The 22845-nt window shown below is 43.8% G+C and overlaps 2 protein-coding genes across 7 annotated transcripts in view; both read left to right on the top strand.

Moving 5' to 3' along the window:
- Positions 1-6520: 6520 nt before the first annotated feature.
- SOCS2 (suppressor of cytokine signaling 2) lies at positions 6521-10391 on the top strand. Of its 2 annotated transcripts, XM_041474433.1 has the most exons (3): positions 6521-6658; positions 8183-8459; positions 9377-10391. In XM_041474433.1, exons 2-3 carry the CDS (start codon positions 8315-8317, stop codon positions 9823-9825), a joined length of 594 nt encoding a protein of 197 aa, XP_041330367.1. In that variant the 5' UTR covers positions 6521-6658; positions 8183-8314; the 3' UTR covers positions 9826-10391. The 2 variants fall into 2 exon arrangements, with proteins under 2 accessions (XP_041330367.1, XP_041330366.1); XM_041474432.1 differs by having other exon boundaries at positions 8183-9474.
- A 10642-nt stretch (positions 10392-21033) lies between these two features.
- CRADD (CASP2 and RIPK1 domain containing adaptor with death domain) overlaps positions 21034-22845 on the top strand; it is an 88107-nt gene continuing 86295 nt past the window's right edge. For 3 of the 5 annotated variants that reach the window (XR_005955702.1, XR_005955701.1, XM_041474348.1), the window contains exon 1: positions 21034-21402. The gene's annotated coding sequence lies outside the window, so the exon portion shown is untranslated. Of the gene's footprint in view, positions 21403-21857; positions 21939-22845 lie in introns of those variants that run through there. The other 2 variants (XM_041474349.1, XM_041474351.1) reach the window with 2 other exon arrangements.

Genomic DNA, 22845 nt, shown 5'->3' with positions numbered 1-22845 from the left:
CAGGATGGTTTTGGGTACAGTACAGGGGGAGATACTCTTCAAGCAGCCTGTCCAATTTTATCTACTACTGTTTGAGCTTTTAATTTCCACATACCTGGAAAAACTGCTTACAGGAGGAGCAAGTGATTCTGGGAATGGACAGGCTGTGCCAAGAAAAGGCAAGCTGTGGACCAATGCTCTTTCCTTAACCAGAAAGAGTAGCCCTATGTCTGTTTCCTCTCCTGAGCCTTAAAACTGACAGCCTGTCTGGCCAGTATTTCATCAGCTCACGTCCTCCCAGTATGCCAGTCAGATACAGGACGAGGCGTTGAGCCATCCCAACAAAAAGCAAGCACTAATCCTGACAAACAGAGAGAAGGTGGTTGGCAGCTAGCATTGTTTTCTTGTCATCTGTCCAGGTTTGTATGACATTCCACATCCAGCCTCTATACTGAAGCAGGGAAAGCAGCCATGCCATCTTGAGCCAAAAGAAGCCAACACGTCAGAGGCAGGTTAAGGTCATTACCTGACACTAACGCTTAATGCACTAATCTGAAAAATGTATTTGAACCCAGCAGCATATTCACATACAACAGGCAGCGTATTTTCATTAACTGTGAGAAGTTTAAGGTTATATAAATACATTAGTAAACGTTGATTATCCTGTTATTCAAACTCCTAAGTACAGCAACACGTCAGGCCTTCTCCTGAAGTCTATTATAGCCTTAGCCTGAAATTTAAAAGTGGCTCATGCCCAAAAAAAGGTTCTACAACTCATTTAATGATTCACAGTACTCCTAAAATGATATTCATCTGTCTGCTCTCCATGGCAGAACTTTCAATCATAAACACTTAATTGTAGGAATTCATCCTCAAGGCCAAATAGCTCTGGGTGAATTAAACTATCCTTAATGTAAGAACTAGAACAGTGGTTTAAAATTAATCTTTTTTCTGATGGGAGACCATTTATTTAGAGACACATAACCCAGTTTCTACTTCACTTTTCACTCAAAAATCTCCCTTTTAGAGATAGGCACTGCATCACCTGTTTTAGTTTTCCTTATTAGTTTCAAAATTGACTCTCTGCCAACAAAGGAACTTTATTACTTATGGATTGGCAAAGCATAGGAGAGCTGCCTTCATGCTGTCTGTCAGGAAAACTTTTTTCACAGACATTACTTGCTCTCTTTTACTTTGAGGCTTAGGACTCGCAACTGGCAGAAAAACATCTTAAGCCTCCTCAAGCATAAAAGGCTTGTTTTTTCTGGCAGCATCTAGGACAAGAATGCAAGATTTCACAGTGCTTTCAGATGTGCTATCTCTAGGATTTTTCCAAAAAAAAAAAAACCAAAACCAAGAGTATATGTTTCTCTAAAAATCCAAAACTTCAAGGACCATGGTTCTGAACACGTGTGTGTATAGGTGTAGTGCATATATATACTTAGATGCTCTTTCTCAGCCAAAAAACCAAGGTAAATAAACATTACAGTCACAGCATTTTATGCTATAATCTGAATATTAAAATCCACATCAAATATTCTCCTAGGAGTTCTTTGAAGACTGTACCAAAGCTGGACCTTTCCAGAAGGAAAAGACCTTGTTTTCTACCTTGTTCATGAGAAAGAAGCATGAATGGGAAGAAAATGCTATCAAACCATGTATATTTACAACTTATTTTCCAGTAACTTTCAGCAATATTTGGCTAGTTTTAGTCAGAGTGAAACTCGATAATTCACAAAATAACACAGAATAACAGAATTCTGCTGTTTATGGAAAAGCCTAACATAGCATAAAGTAAAAACTGCTGCATAAATTATCCTTGGGGTTTTTTTATACTTAGTACCCTGTGCCATCACATTCTACTTTTCCTTTACATGCATATCCAAATTATTTTTATGTTATTTTGGTTTTACCTTAAATTGTAAATAGTAAATGGGAGAAACCAAGCAAGCATACATTTAATTATTTTCATTTAGGATCCCAAGTGGCTGGGTAACCTCTTACTCAATGCAGGTTAGGCCTTTACTTTTAGATAGTAGATAGCACAGGATGAGATGAGAGATGGACTTAAATGCCACCTTTTTATGGTCAGTTTCGTGCTGTCAACAGTGATTATCTCTCTACCTATCCACTGAACCAAAGGGAATGATCCTTCTTTTTAGCAACTGTTTCTGAAAGAAAAGAATCTGGATGTTATTTCAAAGTATTACTCTCTTGGAGCCATCTTTTGATGTTTGTTTTTAAATCACAAGTGTTGCTTTCCTTTTAGAGCACCCCTGATTTATAGAAATTATGCACTGAATTCTTTTCTTATTCTCCTTTACCAAATGTATATTATCAAGAAAAGCAAAGAATTCACATGTGAATAGATAAAAATGGCAGGAAATAAGGTGGCAGCTGGTAAAGAGTAAAACTGTTTGGTATAAATCTTAATCTATTTCATCAAAACATTTCCTCAGGCAGCTGGAAAGAGCAGGGTGATCCCATACACTGAAATATTTGTTTTCTCTATGTTTTATTTATTATGCTTTAGGAACTCTTTGTGAAATAAGCAAACTTTTCTCCTAACTGCTAAGGAGAAATCCTCAAAGAGTTCACTTTGCAGACCTTTCTCGTGCTGTGGGGTTACAATTAACTCATTCCAATTTGCTGGAGCTAAAGGCTCAGTATTCCTATTTCTCTGCTGAAGAACCAGACTGCAATCCCAGGATAGGGAAACCATGGCATCTGTACACTGTTGTTTAGACTAGTTCAGGTAAACAGTTGTCAAAATCCGTTCAGTAAGTAGACCTATGTGATAAGCAATAGCTGTCCTTCTAACTGAAGGGGATTTTAACTGACCAAATGGATAACAGATATTCTGTGCTGCATCTTTGGGAAGTTAGGGATGAAGAGAGCAAGGAAAGGCCCTTTGTATTCTTCCAGGTAGCTAGGTAAATCTATCTTAATAAATCAGTAAATCTTTTCAGTGAGTCAGAGCAAATTTAGCAAAATCAGCTGAGTCAAAAGCACATTACCCCCCCTCTGCTCACATCATATTATATAAATAAATCAGCGTACGAGCTCACCAGTCAACTTGGCATACTTTTCAGGAACAAAGTGAAAATCATTTCTAGTAACAGGCACTTCTCAGGACTGTAAAAACGTTGTTGCCTCCTTCCTTGGCCATGAAAGGGATTTTTGCCTAAAGGAAAAATAAAAAATAAATTTACTCATCCTTCCCTGTCTTGAGCATATGCATCAGAAACAATATATTCGGCTTGTGATTTTCAAGAACACTTAATGTTCCTATTTTCACTACTAATATTTTCATTACTTGATTAAAAATACCTACTATATGGATAATATACAGTCAGAACCAACATTCATGAATAGTAGTATCAGGAAAAAAAATAGGGATTGCTTAAGTTGGTGCCTTTCATCTCCAGTTGGATGATATGCCTCTAAAACTGGCTCAGAAGCATTCATATTTATATATGTACAGCAATATTTCTCCTAGAATTGCTACCCCAAAACAACAGATTAAAAATAAATAAAGCATTTGGTTTGAATTGTACATAAAATTTTTAACTCCTCACTTATATATAGTTTTTGTATTAGTGACTGTTTAGAAGAATTACTGTTTGTTACATGGGATATTAAAAAACCCTATTTTGGAAAACTAAGTTTTCTCAGTCTGGTCCTTCGTTTCTCTTTCTCCATTTCACATCTTTCTCCTACCCCATTCTGATTTTTATAAAGTTAAACTCTTCAGGCAGACCAAACCTGTATTAAATATCCCAGTGCCAAAAAACTAAAAAGTAGCTTAAAGTAGTTTCATGCACTACATATGGCCCATAGTCCCAAAAGTCATTTCATTTAGTCACCTTTTCTTACCCTTACAACTATTTCTTTTCCCTCCTGTGACTGTATGGAAGACTCATGCAGACAGAGGAGAAAAAGAGCAACTAACATTGTTGAAAGAAACAGTAAAATACAAACGTACTCCACCGAGCCTATAGCACTTTCAGATGTCTCAAGCCAGAGAATAAAGGTAACTGCAAACCAGAGCACTCCTATGAGGTGCCAGGATTGTCATTTAAAGATAGATTTGCAGTTTTTAAGTTTGAATTTCATTACTCTTGTAAGTTTATCAGATATTTAGTGCTATTTTTAAGAGACATTAGGTTCTCATGAAAAAAAGTTTAACAGAACTCTGTTTAGGAAAGATCCTGCTGATATACTGCCTATTTAAGATTTATGCTACCTTTTTCCTAACAATATCTGAATTTTTAAGTAACAAACATTTATTACATTCTTCTGTTCTTATTTCTCATTCACCACATAAATTGTGGTCTTCCTCCCTCTGCCTTTATAGCAGCCAGCTGTGGTTTTAGAAACAAATTATTATGACTTCAAGTGACGAATAAACAGCAGAAGCAAAGGAAGTCTAGAGATACCATCCACATAAAAATCCCATTAATAACATAGCAAAAGAGAACTATAGCAAAGCTGTAAAAAAGCAGCTTTGCATCTAGACAAGACATATTCCTTTTCTCCAAGATGCATTAGTAACTTCAAAGAAATAGCCTTAATTTGAACACTGTGATATCAGAAGAATATACATTTTGAGCAAAAGCTGTGTGCCTACATATACAGAATTATTTTAGTAATAAAAATAGATCTGTATTAATTTTTTATTGTTCTCCTGAACATAGTGACGTCAGGGCCATTCTGAAAAAGTAATGGAGGTTTTCTGCAAGATCTCATATCATAGGTAGCTGAACTGTCAAATAAATTTCTAGGGGCACATTCTCTCCCCTCTTCACATCAATCCAACGAAAAAACTCAGTGAGGATTCCACAACTGTCACTGGAGGCTGGATCTGAGGCTATCTGAACTTCACAGACAAAAACAGGAACAAGAATAACCTTCAAGACCTAAATTGTTTTAAACCATTTCTGAGAATGCTTAAGAAAGCCCGTGTTTGTTCCTCAGACCTCATTTTAAATCTGTGCTGCTGCCAGTGATTAAAACCACCTTTTTTCATAAACTGAATAAATTAAATTCAAAAGCACCCAGGCATTACAAACAGATGAAATCATACTGGCCAATATTTCACTTAACAAAGTAGATTTTTTTTTTTTCTCTCAGATGAATTCACTTAATCACTAAATACAGAACTTAATTTTTAAGATAACTATTCATTCTCTTATCCTCTGATGCTTAAGAATTATAAGCAATAACTGTTACAAAATCCTTCAGGATTTGTAATCCTTCCTCAGTCTTTATTTTATTTTTTTTAAGAAACGTTGCATTTCAGACGTTACTGGGGAGTGCGACCCAAGGCAGCGTCTCGGTCTGGGAGCTTTTTCTGTGCCGGGAAGCCGCTCCGCTCCCTCAGCCAGACAGTCCAGCCTAATCCATATTCATGTACCCCTCTGATAACAAAGGCTCCCTCCCCCTCCTGCCCCGATTTTTAAAGACATTATCTTTTATTATGTTATAGGTTTGGGCTTCTTTCCTGAAATCTTTAAAAAGACACCCCTTAATCCTTCTGCCGTCAATTCTCCCTCCCAGATACCTCCGTGCAATTTGCAGGGAGCCCTGACCTGCAGCCAAGGGCTAGGGTGAGACTATTACGGCTACTTTTGCTTTGTTTTCCCTCTTTTATTTTGTTTCCTTTTTTTTTTTTTTTTTCCCTTCCTCTTTTTATGTCTCTTTCTAAAGTCGGCTCGAGGCCGCCGGGGCAGCGGCGAAAGGTGCCTGGTTACCGAGCAGCACCCACGGGGCAATCAACCATCTTTACGCTGAAAAACAGCTTCGTGGTTATTAAAAAAAAATAATAATAATTAAAAAAAGGGGGGGGAGGGGGAGGAAATCGGCGCGCGCATCGGCGGGCAATGGCTGTTTGTAGCAACGAGGTATTTAGCGCCGGAGGGTGAAGGGGGGTGGAGACCAGGGTGGGGTGTCCCAGGAGCTTCGGCCGCCGCAAGTCCCTGGCAGAGAGCTCCTGGCACCGGCCCCTGACGCGCTCCCGGCCCCGCGGGCGGGCCCCGCCGCCGCGCTCAGGTGCCCGCGGCTCCCGGGACGGGCGGCTGCGCTGCCGCGCTCGCCCCGTTCCCTCAGGGGTCCCGCCGTGCCCCGCGGGGCGCCCCGCACGGCCCCGCCGGCCCGGTCCCTCCGCAGCCCCGGGCACTGACCTGCGCGTCGCCCGCGGCTCGGCGGGCGGAGGAGGAGGAGGCGGGGGGGCCGCGGGGCAGCGTTCGGCCACCGCTGCCCCGGCGTGACAGGGGCGGCGGCTCGGTGCGTCGGCCCCGGCTGGCCGCGATCGCGGCGGAGGCGCCGGAGCGGGTCCTGTCACATGATGCGGTTCCTGGAAAGTTCCTGGAAAGCAGCCTTTGTATGTAACCATCCCGGGAGGGGGGAGCGGCGGGGGCAGGATGCCCTCGCCTCGCAATCAAAGGCGAGCAGACCGCCCGCGCCGGGGAGAGGCGGGGGAGAGGAGGGAGTTGTTTCCCCAGGAGCACCATCTTCCCCCGGCAGCCTCTGTCCGCCCCGGCACAGCCTCGACGCTTCTCCCTGGCGGCGGGTGCTGTGTCCCCCCGGCCCCTCGACGCCGCCGGGAGCCAGAACAACCTGACCGCCCCACCTCCAGGCGGCGGCAGCGGCGGCCCCAGCCCCGTCCCGCCGAGCCCGGGTGAGTCCCCTTGTCGTCGCCCCCCTTCCGCCCGGTGCCCCGCGTCTCTTCGAGACCCGGCAGCCCCCCGCCCCGCTCCCGGTACGATGCTGCCGACCGCCGGGATGGAGGCTCCCCGCAGCCGGCGGCAGGCTGCTCCGGCTCTCCTCGCCTCGGCCGGGGGACGCCGGGCTGCAGCCAGCCGCCACCGCCTCGCCAGCCTTCCGTCCCCACCGAACTCCCGTGGCGGCGCCGCTTCGCGGCTAGGCGTTCCCGGAGCCTCCCTTTCACAAGGGGTCGCGCCCGGACACCGCTGGCAGGGCTGCTCCCACCTGCGCTCGTCGGCCCCGCGCCCGCAGCCTCTCCCGGTCACAGGCGCACCTGCGCCCGGTCACCGAGCCGGCGGCGGGAGCTTCTGCGCGGGGGAAGGAGGGGATGGGCTTTGTCGAAGGGTTCCCGCGCCTGTGCCTAGATATGCTGGGATAGAAACCCGTTAGAACACCCTATCAGTTGCCACTACAGTTTAATTTGGAAAAGTTTTTGAGCTCCGCCGCGGAACTTATTATGGGAGGAACCACCCCAGCGTAACCCTCTCACCTGGCGGCTGCTGCGCACCCGCAGGCAGAGACTGTCCGGGTCGCAAGCACCGGCGAGGGGCTCCCGGTCTTCCCCGTGAGCCCCGTCCCTCCACTCCAGCCAAGTCGGCTAGGCTCCCCCTCTCTGGTACTGCCCGGCTTTGTGTCGCTCCTAATGTGGCGGTGCACCCAGGAGAGAAGAGGGTCTTTTTGTCCCTCTCGTTAGCTTCAGCCAAGAGGAAAGATTTTTTTATTTCCCCCCTAATATCAGTATTTAATGGAGCGGGAAAAGCATATTTCCTGCCCCGCGCTAATTATAGCGCGTCCTCCACCGCGCTGCCCCTTCCGTTCCCAAGCGGCCGGCGAGCCCCCGGAGTCGGAGCTGCCGGCGCACTCGCTCCGCAGCTTCTCGGGTACTCCGCTGCCCGAGAGGAGGTCTCTCGTCCCAGGAACATGGCCCACGCCGGGCTTCCGTTCCAGTTCCTCCAGGTACGACTTCGGGGACAACCTTACTGGAAGGCGTCCGTACGCACCGCAGCGTGAAACCCGGGCAGCGCCGGGGCTGGGAGCTCTGCCCCGCTCTGCTGGTTCCCCCTCCTCTCTCATACCTTTACGTGCTCGGCTCTCCCCCACGACCTCCTCCCTCCCCAAAAGTCACAGAGCTGCCGGTTCGGCTCGCCTGCCCCAGCCGAGGGAGCGGGGCATCAGCGGGTTCGCCTTTGCGATAAAGCGAGACCACCGTCTCGGGAGGCCGCCTCCGCCGAGTCCCCGGCGGAGAGGAGCCGAGGACAGGCTGGGCGGCGGGGGGGAGGAGATGTCCCTCCCCCGCTCCGCCGGGAGGTGATCTCTCGCCTCGGGTCCCTCCTCTGGATGCTGGGAAGTTCCGAAGCGGGATCGCCAGAAACACGCTCTGCGCGGGGAGCGCCTCTCGCGGGGCTCGCCGCTAACCGCGCTCTCTCTCCGCTCGCAGGCGGCACCCGGGCTGGGGGCCGGGACCATGCACCCAGCGCGGCGCTGAGCCCCGCGGCGGCGAAGCGGAGCCCTTTCCTGCCGGCAGCCCCCGACCTGCGTGCGAGCGGGGCCGCGCCCGCCGCCGCCGCCCATGACCCTGCGCTCCGCCGAGTCCCTGGAGAGCGCGGAGAGCTCCGGGGAGCGCTGGGGGCACCCCGGGGCGGCGGCGCCCGTTGCCGAGGAGTGCCGTGAGGCGGAGCAGCTGGCCGCGGCTATGGAGGAGCTGCGGCGGGCAGGTAAGCCCGGGCGGCCGGGAAGGGGAAAGCGCCCGGGGCGGCGGCGCTGTCCGGGGCGAGGCAGAGCGGCGCGGCGGGGATCCCCACCGGGCCGAGAGGGGAACTCGGCGGCGGTGCGACGCCTGGCCATCGCCGCCCGGCGCTGCGAGGTCGCGTTCCCGCGGCGGAGAGGGGCGGCGACGACTCCGACCTTACGCGGACTGCGGCGGCCGAAGCGAAAGCTCCGGCAGCGCCGCGCCCCGGCGGCAGCCCGGGATCGAGGGCCGGGCGCTGCCGCCGGCCGGGGCGGCCGCGGCGCCGCATCCTCTCGGCCCCGCGTACCTGCGCTCCCCTCGCCGGCGTGGCGGCGGCTCGCCCGGCCCCGCAGGATGCGGGGCTTGGTTGCGGGAGGAGGGAAGGGCTTTTTGTCTTCATCGCAACCGCGCCAGGACCGCAGCTACCTCGCCGGAGTTGTTTTCTTATCCCTTAGCTTTCGATCGCTAGACAAAACTCATTTCAGCAGCAGCCTGCTCAGAGTTACCCAAAGCGGGCGTTCTGCGGGCTGCCAGCCCGTGCCTTGCGGACGCAGCGCCGGCCCCGGCGGGAGAGCAGCGGGGAGCCGCGGGACGCGTCCCTGCTACTCCAGGGGCGGCCTGCCGGGTCGGCGGCTCCAGTGTCGGCTCCGCAGGACGCTGCAGGAAAGTTTGTGCATGTGTAGGCATACATAGGTAAATAAAAAGTGACCTGGAAGGCTCTGTCAAAACGAGATGTATTGTAAAATAAATGAATTTAAATAGCAAATAAAATTTTACTGTGCCTGCAGGACTTTAGCTTTCCAACAACAAAAGAAATGGGTGACTAGAAGTATATCAGCTAGAGAGCAGCTTTTAAAACAAACAGGAATAAACAAATCCCTTCTTTCTCTCGTCTTTTAACAGGATGGTACTGGGGCAACATGACTGTTGCTGAAGCCAAAGAAAGGTTACAGGATGCCCCTGAAGGGACCTTTTTGGTTAGGGATAGTTCGCATTCAGAGTATCTACTGACTATATCAGTAAAAACGTCAGCGGGACCGACCAATCTACGTATAGAATATCAAGATGGCAAGTTTAGACTGGACTCTATCACTTGTGTCAGATCTAGACTTAAACAGTTCAACAGTGTTGTGCATTTGATTGAGTACTATGTTCTTATGTGCAAGGATAGAACTGAAACACCTTCAAATGGAACAGTTCATCTTTACTTGAACAAACCCCTCTATACATCTGCTCCATCTCTGCAACACCGCTGCAGAATAGCTATAAACAAGAGCACAAATCAGATCTGGGAGCTGCCATTGCCAACAAGACTAAAAGAGTACTTGAAAGAATATCAATACCAGGTATAAATATATTTTCTAAATGCCTCTAACACAGAGTAACTTTTGAATGCAATTCTTAAAATCAGCCAAAGAACTGAGTAACCAGTTGTACAACTCAGCATGGAATTCACTATCAAAACAGTGGCAGTTCTGGGGGAAAGGTTTTTATTTCAGATGCTACAAAGGGAGACTTTATGTAAAATAATCCCACTTTGCATCCTTGGAGGTTCAACAAGGTGGCATGCTATTCTTGCAAGGAGAGAGAAGCGAGGAATCTGTCTAGATTGTGTTGCTTTGTCAATAAAATGCTGCACTATCAAATGCTTACTGAAACAGTGGGACCGGGAGAGACTTCATAAGTGGTCAGAGACAAATGAGAGTTTACAAGTACCTCAGCTGTCTGATTCCAAGATTAATATGGTGCTGATGTTCATATAATCCTAAAAGCTTAACTAGATCACACTGTGATAATCTTGCTAAAGTTATGCAACTAATCAAATCCAGTCAGAAAAATGGTCATATATTCAGTTTTTATTGAACTCCTGCTTTTCTGCAAGCAAAGGAGTACTGTAAGTAATCAGTCTAGAACATTGTTTTTCAAAGTTCTCTGAAAGCTGACCTTAAGAAGAAATGCCACATCTTTCACAGGAACCCAGTATATTACTGATTGTACCAGATTGGTATCCCAGAATCCTTAATGTCTCAACATCTTCACAGTGGTGATGGATCCGTGCCATTATTATAATTAAGCCTCTTTTGGTTAAGGCTTTAGAACTATATGTTTCAGACTTGCAGTTCCAATGTCAAAACATGGGTATCAGCAGTTACATGTGTCTTCTACAGTGTAGAATGTTTTCTTCAGCCTGTTTCCCAAAATATGGGGAAATACAATGTGGATTTTTTTAAATAGAGGGGTTGGTTTTCCTTTTTCTTGTTTTTTCATTTTTATTTTATTTTATTTTATTTTATTTTATTTTTTAACTTCCAGTTCGCCATTGTAGCTATCAGATGATTACTCAATAAAGTAAATCAAAGTACACAACAATCTCCCAAACTTTGTATGTATGGATTTGCTACTATTCAGGAAAGAGTGCTCTTATATAGGAACTTATATAATTTCCCAGCTAATACTCAGATAAATGCACATGTATCAGTGAGGATGAATAACCCTGCTTTGCCTTTGCAGTGCTGCTCAAAAGTATAGCTGGATTACATTCAGATTAGTGGCTTAGAGGCTGCCTGCTGAATTCCTGTAGTTGGGTATTAGCACAAGACATTGCTTTTTCTGTTGCAGTAGTCTTCCAAACAGGAAGAGGGGACAAAAACCCTCAGTACCCATTCTTCAGCCCAAAGGTAAAGTATTTAATAGAAGAAATACACAGGATGAGAAAAATGGGAAAGCAGTAAAGAGAGAAACAAGGACATGGACTCACCCTTAGTCAACAAATTAAAAGTTTTAATTCTTTCCCTAACTTATTTTTTGATTAAGCAAAGACCTGTGCTTGAACAAGGAGGGTTGTCAAGACTTGCTGTAATCTAGCTTTGCCCAGGCTGAAATAGAAACAACATAAAATAATCTTGTTTTCCTTGTGACTTAAGTGCTCTGTTGTACTTTCAAGATGTTCTGTCCCTTCTCATAAACTCTGGGGCCCTGACCAGCTTATTTGTTGCATTTAAACTCCCAGTGTTACACACTCAGTTTTGTCTGTAACATGCTGGCAGAAATGAGTAGCAGAGCCATCGAGAAATAGAAGGCACCAAGAATGTGAGGCGGAGTGGATGGTTCCTTGATATGACATATACTTGATATGTTCTTGTTCTTTCTGTGGAAAACGTGGGTTTCTCCTCCTCCATTGCTCAAATTTTCTGTCCCCATTTTAAACTCAAGCTTTAGTAAAGAAATGGGAGGAGTTTTCATCTGAAAAACAAACCAAAATATTTTGTTATGTAAAATTTTCCCCATGTCTTGCCAAGATGTATTTGGAAGTTTTCCACATTATATGGTGGCCACCTTTTGGTTCCCATGCCCAAAGAGCTCTTGTGTTCTAGGTATGTGCCATAATTACATGGTTCTTGTCATCAGTCTTGCTAAGATTTGCCACCCTCAGGCTGAGGAGCTTTTCCTGTGAGCAGAGCCTGTCAAAAAACTGTGTTCCTGTGAACACTTTTCATTCTGATGAATCTTTTCTTACAGTTCTTGTCTAGCTCTACCCTGTGGTGGGAGAACTGCTATATGGAAAAGTTCCATCACAGTGACAAACACTCTAATCTGCTGCTGTGTTAACATTCTACTACCGTGCCTTTTCAGCCAGGGTGATAAGCTTGGGGTCTCAATGGTAAACACATTCTACTAAGGACTTTTAAAATAAATCCTTAGGGGTTTAACATCATGAATACCAGTGCTGGAGCAAGCAGACTGAGAAGACAAGAGCTTTGGGGTGCAATGAGACCGCTAGGTTGCAAATTCAAGAAATGATTTGTGGCTTGCTGGTGGCAGACTATGTGAGCAGTCACAGGCCAAGTGCACCCCACAGCAGAGCCAAGCTCTGAGGAACAACAAGGGGCAGACGCAGGGAAGCTTGCTGGTTTTTTTTAATAACAGTTCTCCAAAGCACAAGGGCAAATGGCAGGCTGAGAACAAGGAGTGCAGGCAAAGTGAGAGGTGGTGATTCTTGTAACTAATCAAGTTACTGTGATGTGGAATCAAGACACCAAACACCGAGCATATTGACCTAGACTTCATATAATTTGTATTAGTTCCTGTGAGGAAAAGTAGGATCTGTAGCTATAGTGTGTTCAAAGCTGTGAACAATATTTTAAACAGACTGGAGGGGGAACTAGTCCTCTTTGTATGAAAGCACAGTTCTCGTCCTCATTAGGATGCCAGTCCTAGGGTTGATGCATTGCACTAGTAAAACTAAACCACAGTATAGCTTGCAGAAAGCTTGGCTTCTTTCTAATGCAGCACAGAGGAATGACTTGTTCTGGTACAAAAAAATCTGATGATAGAACATGATTAGATTTCAGTGGTACAAAGATCTTGCATGAAGACTTTGTGAGTTTTCAGACATAAAATTTTCAGACCTGTTATTCAAACATTTAAAAAAATTTTCAGTGCCTTTTTTTTTCCTTTACCCTATGGATGTTGCAGCTTGTTTGCAGCACTAGCTTTTAAATTGTGAGCCCTTCAGATTATAAAAATTACTTCTAACTGATATATATCATCTTGAATTGCCAGTACAGAGTGTGCAGCAAAGCCAGTTTCACAGGTTCAATGCCCATGAGTCAACCAAAAACCATGATAAGGACTTTAATCCTAAGCCTTTTTTCACCCCATGTGTTGGTTTGGTTTTTCTTTCTTGAGTCTTGGAGTTTAAGATTTCCAGTTTATACCTGAAATGTTAGAAAACCTCTTCACTTTACTTAAAGTGAACATATATATAAACATAATTGCAAGCGAATGATGAAAATTGAATTGGTGATAGTATTTAGTTTAGCACTAAACCTAGCAGAAGTGTAAACTATAGGACAATATTTTAGTTGTATGGGTATCTTCCTGCTGGTAGTATTATCACTGGAGACAGAAAATGGTTTGAGCACAAGATGAATGGGTAGAGTGGGAATGTAACCAAGCAGCTGTGCTCATTGCATTAGAAGTAATTTTATTTTAATCTGATCTTGTCATTATTGTCCTAATTATATTTTATGTAACCACATTCTAGATAAACAATATAAAAATGATTAGGAAGAAGGAAAAATTGTTCACCAGAATATGAGGGGCAAAGGGTTTTTTTTAATATCTTACAACAGTGAGGAATTTACTCCTATAATGAGAGTAAGTCTCATCACTTTGAGTAAACAGAATCTACATATGACAGGGGAGGACAGGGAGGACAGAGTTCTGTAGTTGTGTGGATTTCTGTACCTTAGCCAACTCTCATGTTTTAGCAAAATGTTCCTGCAGGTAAATTACCTTGTTAAAGATTGTTTTAAAAACTCTATTTACTTATATGCTCTTTTCAAGAGCTTTTTCTTGTATTCCTGATAACAATCCTATTGATTTTTCCTTTGGCTATAATCTTAGGCTCTAGTGGAAAGTAAGTCAAATGATATCAGGGCTTTGCTCTCCTTAAGCCAAAACACATAATGGAACTGGGAAGAGATATCTTTAGACATGAGTATCATGTCTAAGAGTCATTTAAAATAAAGTAAAATAAAATTTCTGCCAACTTTGCAGTCATTAAAATAATTTTAAGTATCATATTTACTGCTAGAGGAAACTATGGCTTGAGGGATTCTAAAAACAGTATTGCTAATTCTCAATAACAGTAACAAACTTTGTTGAAAGGAGAAATTTTATTTTGAAAATATAGAAATTAATGAAACTTTTACTATCTAAACCAAAGAATTTCTAAATAGAATAAGTAAAAGTTAGTTGAAAGGTCTGAGCTGGTTAGTTCTGTATACACAAAGGAAGTGAGGATGACAAGCTGCTTTGGTATCTCAGCCTAGCTCCTGAAAAGTGCTTTTCTATTAGCATTAGATTCAGCAGGTCTCAGTATTTTGCCAAGCCATTAGCATGACTGAAAATGCCTGGAAAGAACATTCCACTGACACATAACTTCAGACACCATGGTCTGTTTACAACAACATGGCCATTTGCCACAGTATTGCTAAAATAGGGTCGTTTCTACAACAGGCTGAATATCAGTCAAAGGAACAGGGAGGCACAGTCCATCCAGGTGCTGGCCATCACTGGTCCTTATCCCCTGACTTAGAGAGCACAAACTAGGTGAAACACAGCTGCCAGGAACAAGATAAGAAAATATTCTACTTTCTAAGGAGGGAATTACTTGTCTGGCTTTCATGTCTGAGAAAGGACTGAAGGGAAAGGACATGGAAAAGCCAGCAGCTCCTGTGAGAGGTGGTACTTCTCACAAGGTGTATCAAATAACTAACCACCTGGATAAGTACAATGCTGAAAGGTGTATAAGGAGAGATTAAAGGTCATGGGGAATAACTAGGATCAGTACAGTTTGAATCCACACATAGAAAAAGTCTGGCTTTTGGCTGCAGCTCAATTTTGAGAAAAAAGAAAATTAGCTTATAGCAAACTCAGTGCTGTCCTGGTGCCAGGGTTACCAAGCAGGAGAGGGATTAACTGTGTTTATTGATCAGGTTATCTACAGGGCTTTAAATTAGCCAGTGCCTCTGAGAAAGTCTATAGAAATACAAAAATATATCACCATAATTATGCTGATTAAACTGCTTGGTAAATTGTGTATCTTATTCACTTAGATTCTATTTTTAAAAAGGGATTGCACCTGAGTTTCATTTTGTTTTCTTCCAGAATTGGAGCTATTATATTTCCAGGAACTGAAATACCAAAATAATACCACTCCTTTTTATGGTATTAAGGAGGAATATAATGCTGGAGCAAAAGCCATTTATATTAGCATAAGGAATGAGCTGGCATTTAATAAGAAAAACTTCAAACCGGTAAAATCCAGAAAAAGTTTAGTGGTGAATGTTGCAAAGAACAAAATACACTAAAAAAGCCCAAACAAATTCAATGCTTGTGTCTTGATTTCTCTTTCACTGGAGTGCAGGGTTTATAGAAGTAAATCCTTTTAATTCCAGTCAAACTATTCTGTAACTGATGTTTCATAGCTGAGGTTTGCAACTTGGTGCGCTGTTAGCTAACAAATAGTAAATGCAGAGGCATGTTAGGCAGGGGGAAAGATATACAGCCCAGTGCAAATTCTTCTTTTGAAGTTATTGTATCAGGCTTGATAACAGGATTTTATGAAAAATAGTTGTAAATGTGGTAGCTGAAAGGGGAAAAGTCCCTTTTCAAAATGTTTTGTTACAATTTAACTGTATCTCTTTAGGTTGCAGCCCTGAAATAGGATTTGTTTGGCTGAGTCGCTGTACCCATACTCTGCCTCAGGGGGAATCTCCAAATTTGAGAGATTGCTCTGGACACCTTTTTAAACACATTTGCTTTTTTCTTACCCTGTTTGACACATCTGGAGGGCAGAATAAGTTGTGGATCAACTCTTACTGTTCAAGGGATTTTGAGCTGGTTGATTTTCTGTAGGAAGAGCACTATTAAAGACTGAGCTGCAATTTATCCATCTGTAAAGTGGGCAGTGGACTCAACATTCTGTAATTTCTCAGCATGGGGTGAAAAGTCACTTATACTACAAATAACATTGATAGGAACTTAAGCTGCAATGAGGGCAATACCTTTGACTGGCTGCACTGCTAAAAAAGAGAAGGAAGTAAGTTAGGAAAGTGAGATCCTTGTCTAGCTAGATTGCAGTGGATGTGGCACAGCTCCTTCCTGAGCTGGAGTGCTTCAGACGTGTGTTTTCTGTGAGAAAAGCTGCTTGTGAGAAGCTTTCTGGAAATTCATCTGTTTCTTTTAACTCCCCTGACAGAGATTGCAGTGCCTACTGCAGGATGCTTCACTAGCCTGCAGGCAAGCAACTTTCATTTTGAAAGGGAACAAAATAGATCAAGTGAATTTTTAATTGAAGTGAATTGAATTTAATTTTATTAATTAATTAATGAAAAAAATTATTTTTTGTTTGAAAAAAGTATGCATGGGAAAGGTATAAGCAGTGGCAAATATCTTGTGAGGCTATCTGTAAAAACATTCCATGAATCATTGCTAGCTCCTGAAGTCTAAAGGACCTTTCAAAATATAGGTATTGTATATAAGTTTGTCCATAGGTAGGCATTGTATATGAGTTCAAATGCAGGGAAAGCAATAGAAGATTGCAAAAAGCAATAGCTTTTCTCCCCCTAAATAAAAGCAACCTTCCAGTCTTTTATCTAAAATATTAGAAAACCATTTCATATGCTGTAATTTGCAAGTAAAGTAAGTTGGTTTTGTGAAAAGGTTTCAGACTTCAATCTTTATTTAGTTTTAGTTATTTGCCAATGTTTGACTTTCAGGTTAAGTAGTGAATTTTCTTTGTTCTTATATTAATAAAATGGTGCTTTACATCTAAAAAATAATTTAATAAGTTTGGAATAAATAATAAAAAATAAGAGGCTTGCAGTATTTCACCTTTCTCCTCAAAGAATCTTCAAATTAAACTTAAAAATAGAGTACATTAATTAATATATTTAAAGGACTACAAATTCTGAGAAATACTGTGTCATGCTTTGTAAGTATTAATTACACTTTTTTTTTTACAATTCACTGGATTTTTAAAATGAAATGTATACAAAAGTTTTGCAGTGGATGCCTGCTTCCTTTTTATAACTATTTCTCATTCAACTTTTTGCTAGAAATTATTTGTATCATAGTAAAAAGCACTATGAATTCATTGCAGTACTGCTAATAAACACTTATTTTTATTATGGAAACAAATGTAAATGTAGAGACACTACAGAGTTACTTTAAAGTCTATGTTTTAAGATGCTTTAGAACTTTCTGTGTTATATTTTACATACGTGCTGGACGTGCCTTTTAATAAAATACTACTTTTGAGGAAGTTCATGACGTGTCACCTATATTTTATATTAATCCCTCTCTTTGATCTGCATTGAATTTAAAGTCTTTATTATTTAAACGAATGGAAGTTACAAAGTATCAGAACAAGTACGCAGCAGCCCAAGGGCCGATCCCTTTCAGTGATGTGCTTCAGTCCTGCTTGTCATCTTTTTTTAGGAGGGATAAGGAATCATTTTTCCAATAGCAAAAGCCACCTGAAGAGCGAGACCCCTTCCCAACTGACCACCTAGTGTCCTCAAATCCCGCCAGTATCCAGCACAGCATGCCTAAGATTTGGTCAACAGTTTGGGGAAACTTTCTATACCAAACCCTTCCCTTCCCTGGCATCAGCCAGGTTTTCAGTGACTGGCACAGGAGCTTTGGATGTTAGCATTACAGAGGTCCACAGCTGCAAAGGGGAGGGCAGTGGGGGCCAGGGTGAGGATGAAGAGAAGAGGGAGGAAGGGAAGGGGTTACTGCCTGGGACAGCAGTGGACAGCAAGGGTTTGCAAGACCCTCAACTGGCCTTAGGGCCACCCACTTTGGCTCACCCTGACTTACATTTTAACACTGTTTTTGAGACACATCACTTACAGAAATGTTTTCTGCGCTCTTCTTTCGAAAATTGACAGGCAAGCATACAAGATATGTTTCTCTTTTCCCTTCTTAATTCCTGAGGCTTTGTGAGAGATTTAACCAATTAGATGTGCTTTTAATAAACAAATCTAGAGGCTCCTATTTTTTCTTTTGTCCCTCAAGCTGGAATGCTGTCCTGCAGACAACTGAAAACAGCACAATCCTAATACATTAAATCTGCTTGTGCCAGTTTTAAGATACAGCTTGACTCTAATTAGCATACAGGATCCTCTCAAAAACATTTTTTAAAAATCTCATCATTCTGGTACAGTTTCTGAAAAGGTTTGTGACTTTTAAGTGAGCTTTTAAAAAGTGCATAATAAATGTAAAAATCTGGGATAATGACTTGGAATAACCTACATGTAAAGTGAATAGCATTGTCAGAAAAGATACTGCTTAGCTTGGTTCCCACAGATTTGGACTTGTGACCCTGAATTCAGCAGTCCTTAAAAGTATGGCCTGATGACCACTGATGGCCCCTCAATCTGCAGAACCAGACAGAACAAGATTTTAAGACTAAAAGTCTGAGGATACTCATGTGCAGGATTGACTATGGTCCATTGATCTGCAGTCTAGGAAATGTTTTTTTAATCTACATGGTTAGCTTTGAGCAGTTAGTGGGGCATTCAGTTGATGCCACACTGGCTCAAATATATGTCAAATACCTATATGTATTTGTCCTTAAAACTGAAATAGAACCAAACAATGTCTCTGAAGTTTTGTTGAACTTGGACCAGAATGGAAGACCTTTAGTGAGGGCTGAACCCAAATGGGACTGAAACAAAGAATTTAAGGACTTCTCCCCTTGGATTTAAGTATTAACTCTGTGTGTCTTTATCCTGTACATGTACTATATAATCAAAACCTGGCTGCATTGGTAAAGATGAACTCAAAACACCAGTAGCATTTTTAGTTTCCACTAAATAAATTTGCTGCCCTAGTTATTAACTAGTGGAAGGAAAAGGAAACACCAGATTTTCCCTTAATGAGATTTGGACCTCTGGTGCTGTCCTCTTTCTTCCTAGGCTTATCTATTTCCTTTCACTGCTTTCCTTCTTTCCATCTCTGTTCAGACTGCAAGCAAATACGTGACTAAATGCTGACCGTATAACTGCTGTAATTTCCTTGGGTGGAATCTGGAGTCGCTCTATGCATATCCATATGTTCTGCTAACTTTCTAAGACTTCTTGGATAGTATAAAATTTAAAAAAACCAAATTGCCTCATCTGGCAAAAAGATACAGTAAATGCAGTGATGTAACTGCTTGTCCTAATTTTCTATTTTAAAATGCAGCCACATTATCTGCAATTAAAAGCAGCTGTCAGGATTGCAAAGATGAGATTCTCTGAAGTCTCCAAGTTTGGTCACTCCAATTCCAGATATAATACAGTTCCTCAGATCACGACTGAAAGGAATTTAAAAAAAAAAGCAGCAGTGACAATCAGAAGCACAAGAAGCCGGGACAGGAAGCTCTCAGTAGCTGTGTAGTGCTGTGCTGAGGAACGATCACACAGACGTTCGTGGTGCCTCTGCTCCCTGGAGCTGCTCTGTACTGTTTACAAACGCATCTCCTCACAACTAGGATGAAAAACGTCGTGGCAAGAAAATTTAAAACCACCTCAGTTGTACTTTGGCTACAACAGCAGCATACTTCTTGCCTTGGAGTTACCAATGATGACTTACTTGTGCGGCTTCCAGTGTTGTCAAATATGTTAATGCATTGCTCTGAAACAATCCAGAGGAGTATTTAGATTTTCTTATGCCTGCATTCCTAGAAGACTAAAGTGTGCCTGAGACAAAAAAAATATTTACCTTGGTTTATCAGATGTATTGTAATAAGATATTATTTATCAATTATTCACAAGCAATTGAATCCCCTGTATCCAATTTATTACCTGCAAATAATTATAGATAAAAGTGTCAAGTCATCAAACCAAAACACTGCTTTAAAACTGCCAAATAAGTAGCATCTCTGCAGAAGCTGGCCACATGATATGTGTATCTAGATTTTTTTAAACATTTCTTAAAACCAGTATACAAACTTTGCTTTTAAGGCTGATTTACATTCTGTGTCCACATAAATTCTGAACTGTCAGCCATAGGAAAATCAAAGGAAAAGGATTTAAGATTCTTGAGAGTGACTGCCTATCTTTACGCAAAATCTTGTAGATAAATATCGTGTTAAGCATAGGCAGAACGTGAACTCTACTCTTGGTTAAATTTTTCCAAGTATTTCTTGGGTACAGTATCTAGGAAAGGCACGTAAAGGTTTCCACAACTAGCTTCCAAATACCCTTAAATATTTCAAATACCCTTAAATTTGTACGATTAGTCTAAACAGAGTGTACAAATGGGATTCACAAGGTGACGACGTTTCTAGCAGCAGCTGCAGCAACCACCTTTCCTGCTTTTCCAGAGGGTAGGTATTAGCACGCTGTGCAGACCACAGCCAGCTTGCTGTGGCTGCCTGCAGCTTCAAAGTTAGTACGTTCCATCACTGCAAGATCTTTTTTTTTTTCCCCCCTTTCATCGCTATTGCGGTCCCAACATGAAAGAAAAAGGGCTGACACCACTCAATCCCGTGTGACACCTGACACCTATGCAAAGATGGAAAAAAGTTATTTCATGATGTGTGAGCGAAAGTGACACCTCCTCAGTTTTACAGCGCTGTGAATCACAGTCTTCTCTTTTCTACCCTATTTTGGTTCCAGGCATCCATATAAAGTTAAGTCAATAATACAGTATTCAGTAATAGAGGAATAAAACAACAAGAATATGCATAGTAATGTGGTGGAGACAGGTCACCTCTTACTTGAATAAATTATTTTCATCTATTAAAGTTTCTTCATTTTTAGGCTGTTCAGATGAAAGTAATGAAGCCAAATGTGTACAGTATTCGATATAATACCGCTGTGTTTGATGTGACGATGTCAGCACCAGGATGAAGTTCAGCTGAGCGCACACTCACAAATAGGAACCAGTGTGCCTAGAGAGCAATGAGATCAGCTGTTTCTAATGCCATTAAAACTCCCATTTCGTAATTTCTAATTTAATTTTAGATACAACCCCTCCCCTCACTGAACACCCCCACCACCCTGGCTCCTGAGAGCGCAGCAGGTCCTGCGAACTCCGGGAAAGGCGCCTCCTTGGCGGAGACACCTCCCGTCCCCGCCCCGGCACCGAGCAGCAGGAGCGGCGGCACGGCCGGTTCCCTTCCCGGGCGGGCCGGGGCCGGGGCTGGCGGGGCCGCTCGGGGCCCGGCTGCCCGCACCTGACATGGCGGCCGCGGGCCCCTCCCGCGCTGGCGGCCCGGCAGAGGCCGCCCCTCCTCGGCCGGCCCGCAGCAGGGCGGCGGCGGCGGCAGCTTCCGGCGGAGCCCTCCTGCCTTCAACAAAGATGGTGCTGCCCGCGCAAGCTCCGCGGGCGCCGGCGCGTCCCAGGTAGCTTCCCGCTCTCCTCGTGTAAGTACGGGGCGGGTGCGGTGGGTGCTCCCCGCATACTGCTCGCTCGTCCTCCCGAGCGCTGTTGACGGCTCCACTTGGTTCGTCCCATCCCGCCCTAGGCGCCGCCGAGGGGGAAGCGGGAGAGCAGTGCCGCAGAGCCGTTCGGCGGCGCTCCCGGCGCTGCGGGGCCGGGGCGGGGGCTGGGCTTCCGCGGGGAGGCCGGGCCGGGGCGGCGGGGCCGCCTCCACTGCCGCAGCGCTGCCCGGCGGGAGGCCGGGACCGGAGGAAGGCCGGGGGGCTGCTGCTGCCTGAGGGGCGCGGGCCGGCGTGTGGGCAGCTGGCTCCCGGCTGTTACCGGAGCAGCAGCTGCCAGACCTCGGCAGGGAAGACGTTAAAAGCAAAACTTGCTGGGTTTTTTTTCTTTTTTTAAATTTTCTTCTTTTTTTTTTTTTTTTTTTTTTTTTTTTTTTTTTCTGGCGGGATGGGGGGATGTATAAAACTTTTGACCCGTAGGCTTGCTGTGAATAGCCAGGAATAATTCATGGGTTAGGCAGGTGAGTGCAGTTGGTAAAACGGTGAAATGTTTCTAGCAAGAAAACCAAGTGAATGTGCCTTTTTAGTGTCAGAAGGGGTTCTTATCAAAAGTTTTATCCCCATTCATGGACAGTTACTCTGTCAGAGCCGGAAAAACCTGCTAGTGTTGGTGTGGTAATGAGTCAAGGACTGTGCTCATTCAGCAGGTCGTGTGCTATATTTCTTAAAATTTGCCTTTATAATGGAAAAGATCCATTTTCAGAAGTATCTGGGGAATGTTTGAGTGATCTTTTGGGTAAATGGGCATCTCGTATTTTTCATTTTCTGTAAAATTACTTGACTAAATTTAATTCAGAGCTTACTTTGGATCTCTAGATACAGGCTGTGATTAAAATGAATTTGTTAATTCTGTGTTGTGCTAAAGCTGTTGCACTCTGTTCCAACATTGTTACACATCAAAATCCTGATACATTTCCATATCTAGCTGCTTAGTTCCTAACTCAGATATTTGATTCTCAGCAGCAAACACACACAGAGAAATACTTCATCTTTAGAAAGACCTTAGAAATCAGTATGCCCCATCCTGGAAGTTTACCAGGCTGGTGCCAGGACTTTAAACCCTCAGTTGTGTGTGTTCTGCAGTCTGCAAGGCAAAGGGCTTTTGCAGCAGAAATTCTCCCTTCTGATTCCTGGCTTGATAGGCATTTCCCAGTGCCCAAAGGTGCAAACCTTTGGTTTGTAAGAGCTTTTATTTTTTGAAAAGTGTTGGCTGCTTTGGTCGGGAAGAAGATGAATTCATCAAGTTCTGTACAGTCATCCAGCACGTGAGGAGGCTCCTGAATAGGGGCTCTCAGGGCCCATTCAGAATGTGAAGCACAAAAATTTTGTAGTATCTGAAACAGTTTTCTGCCTGGGTTGGGATGATAC

This window comes from Pyrgilauda ruficollis, unplaced genomic scaffold (assembly GCF_017590135.1).
Source record: "Pyrgilauda ruficollis isolate IOZ18807 unplaced genomic scaffold, ASM1759013v1 scaffold32, whole genome shotgun sequence".
Taxonomy (NCBI): domain Eukaryota; kingdom Metazoa; phylum Chordata; class Aves; order Passeriformes; family Passeridae; genus Pyrgilauda; species Pyrgilauda ruficollis.
Note: the sequence above shows the minus strand (reverse complement) of the source record. Positions and strands in the feature narration are given on the sequence as shown.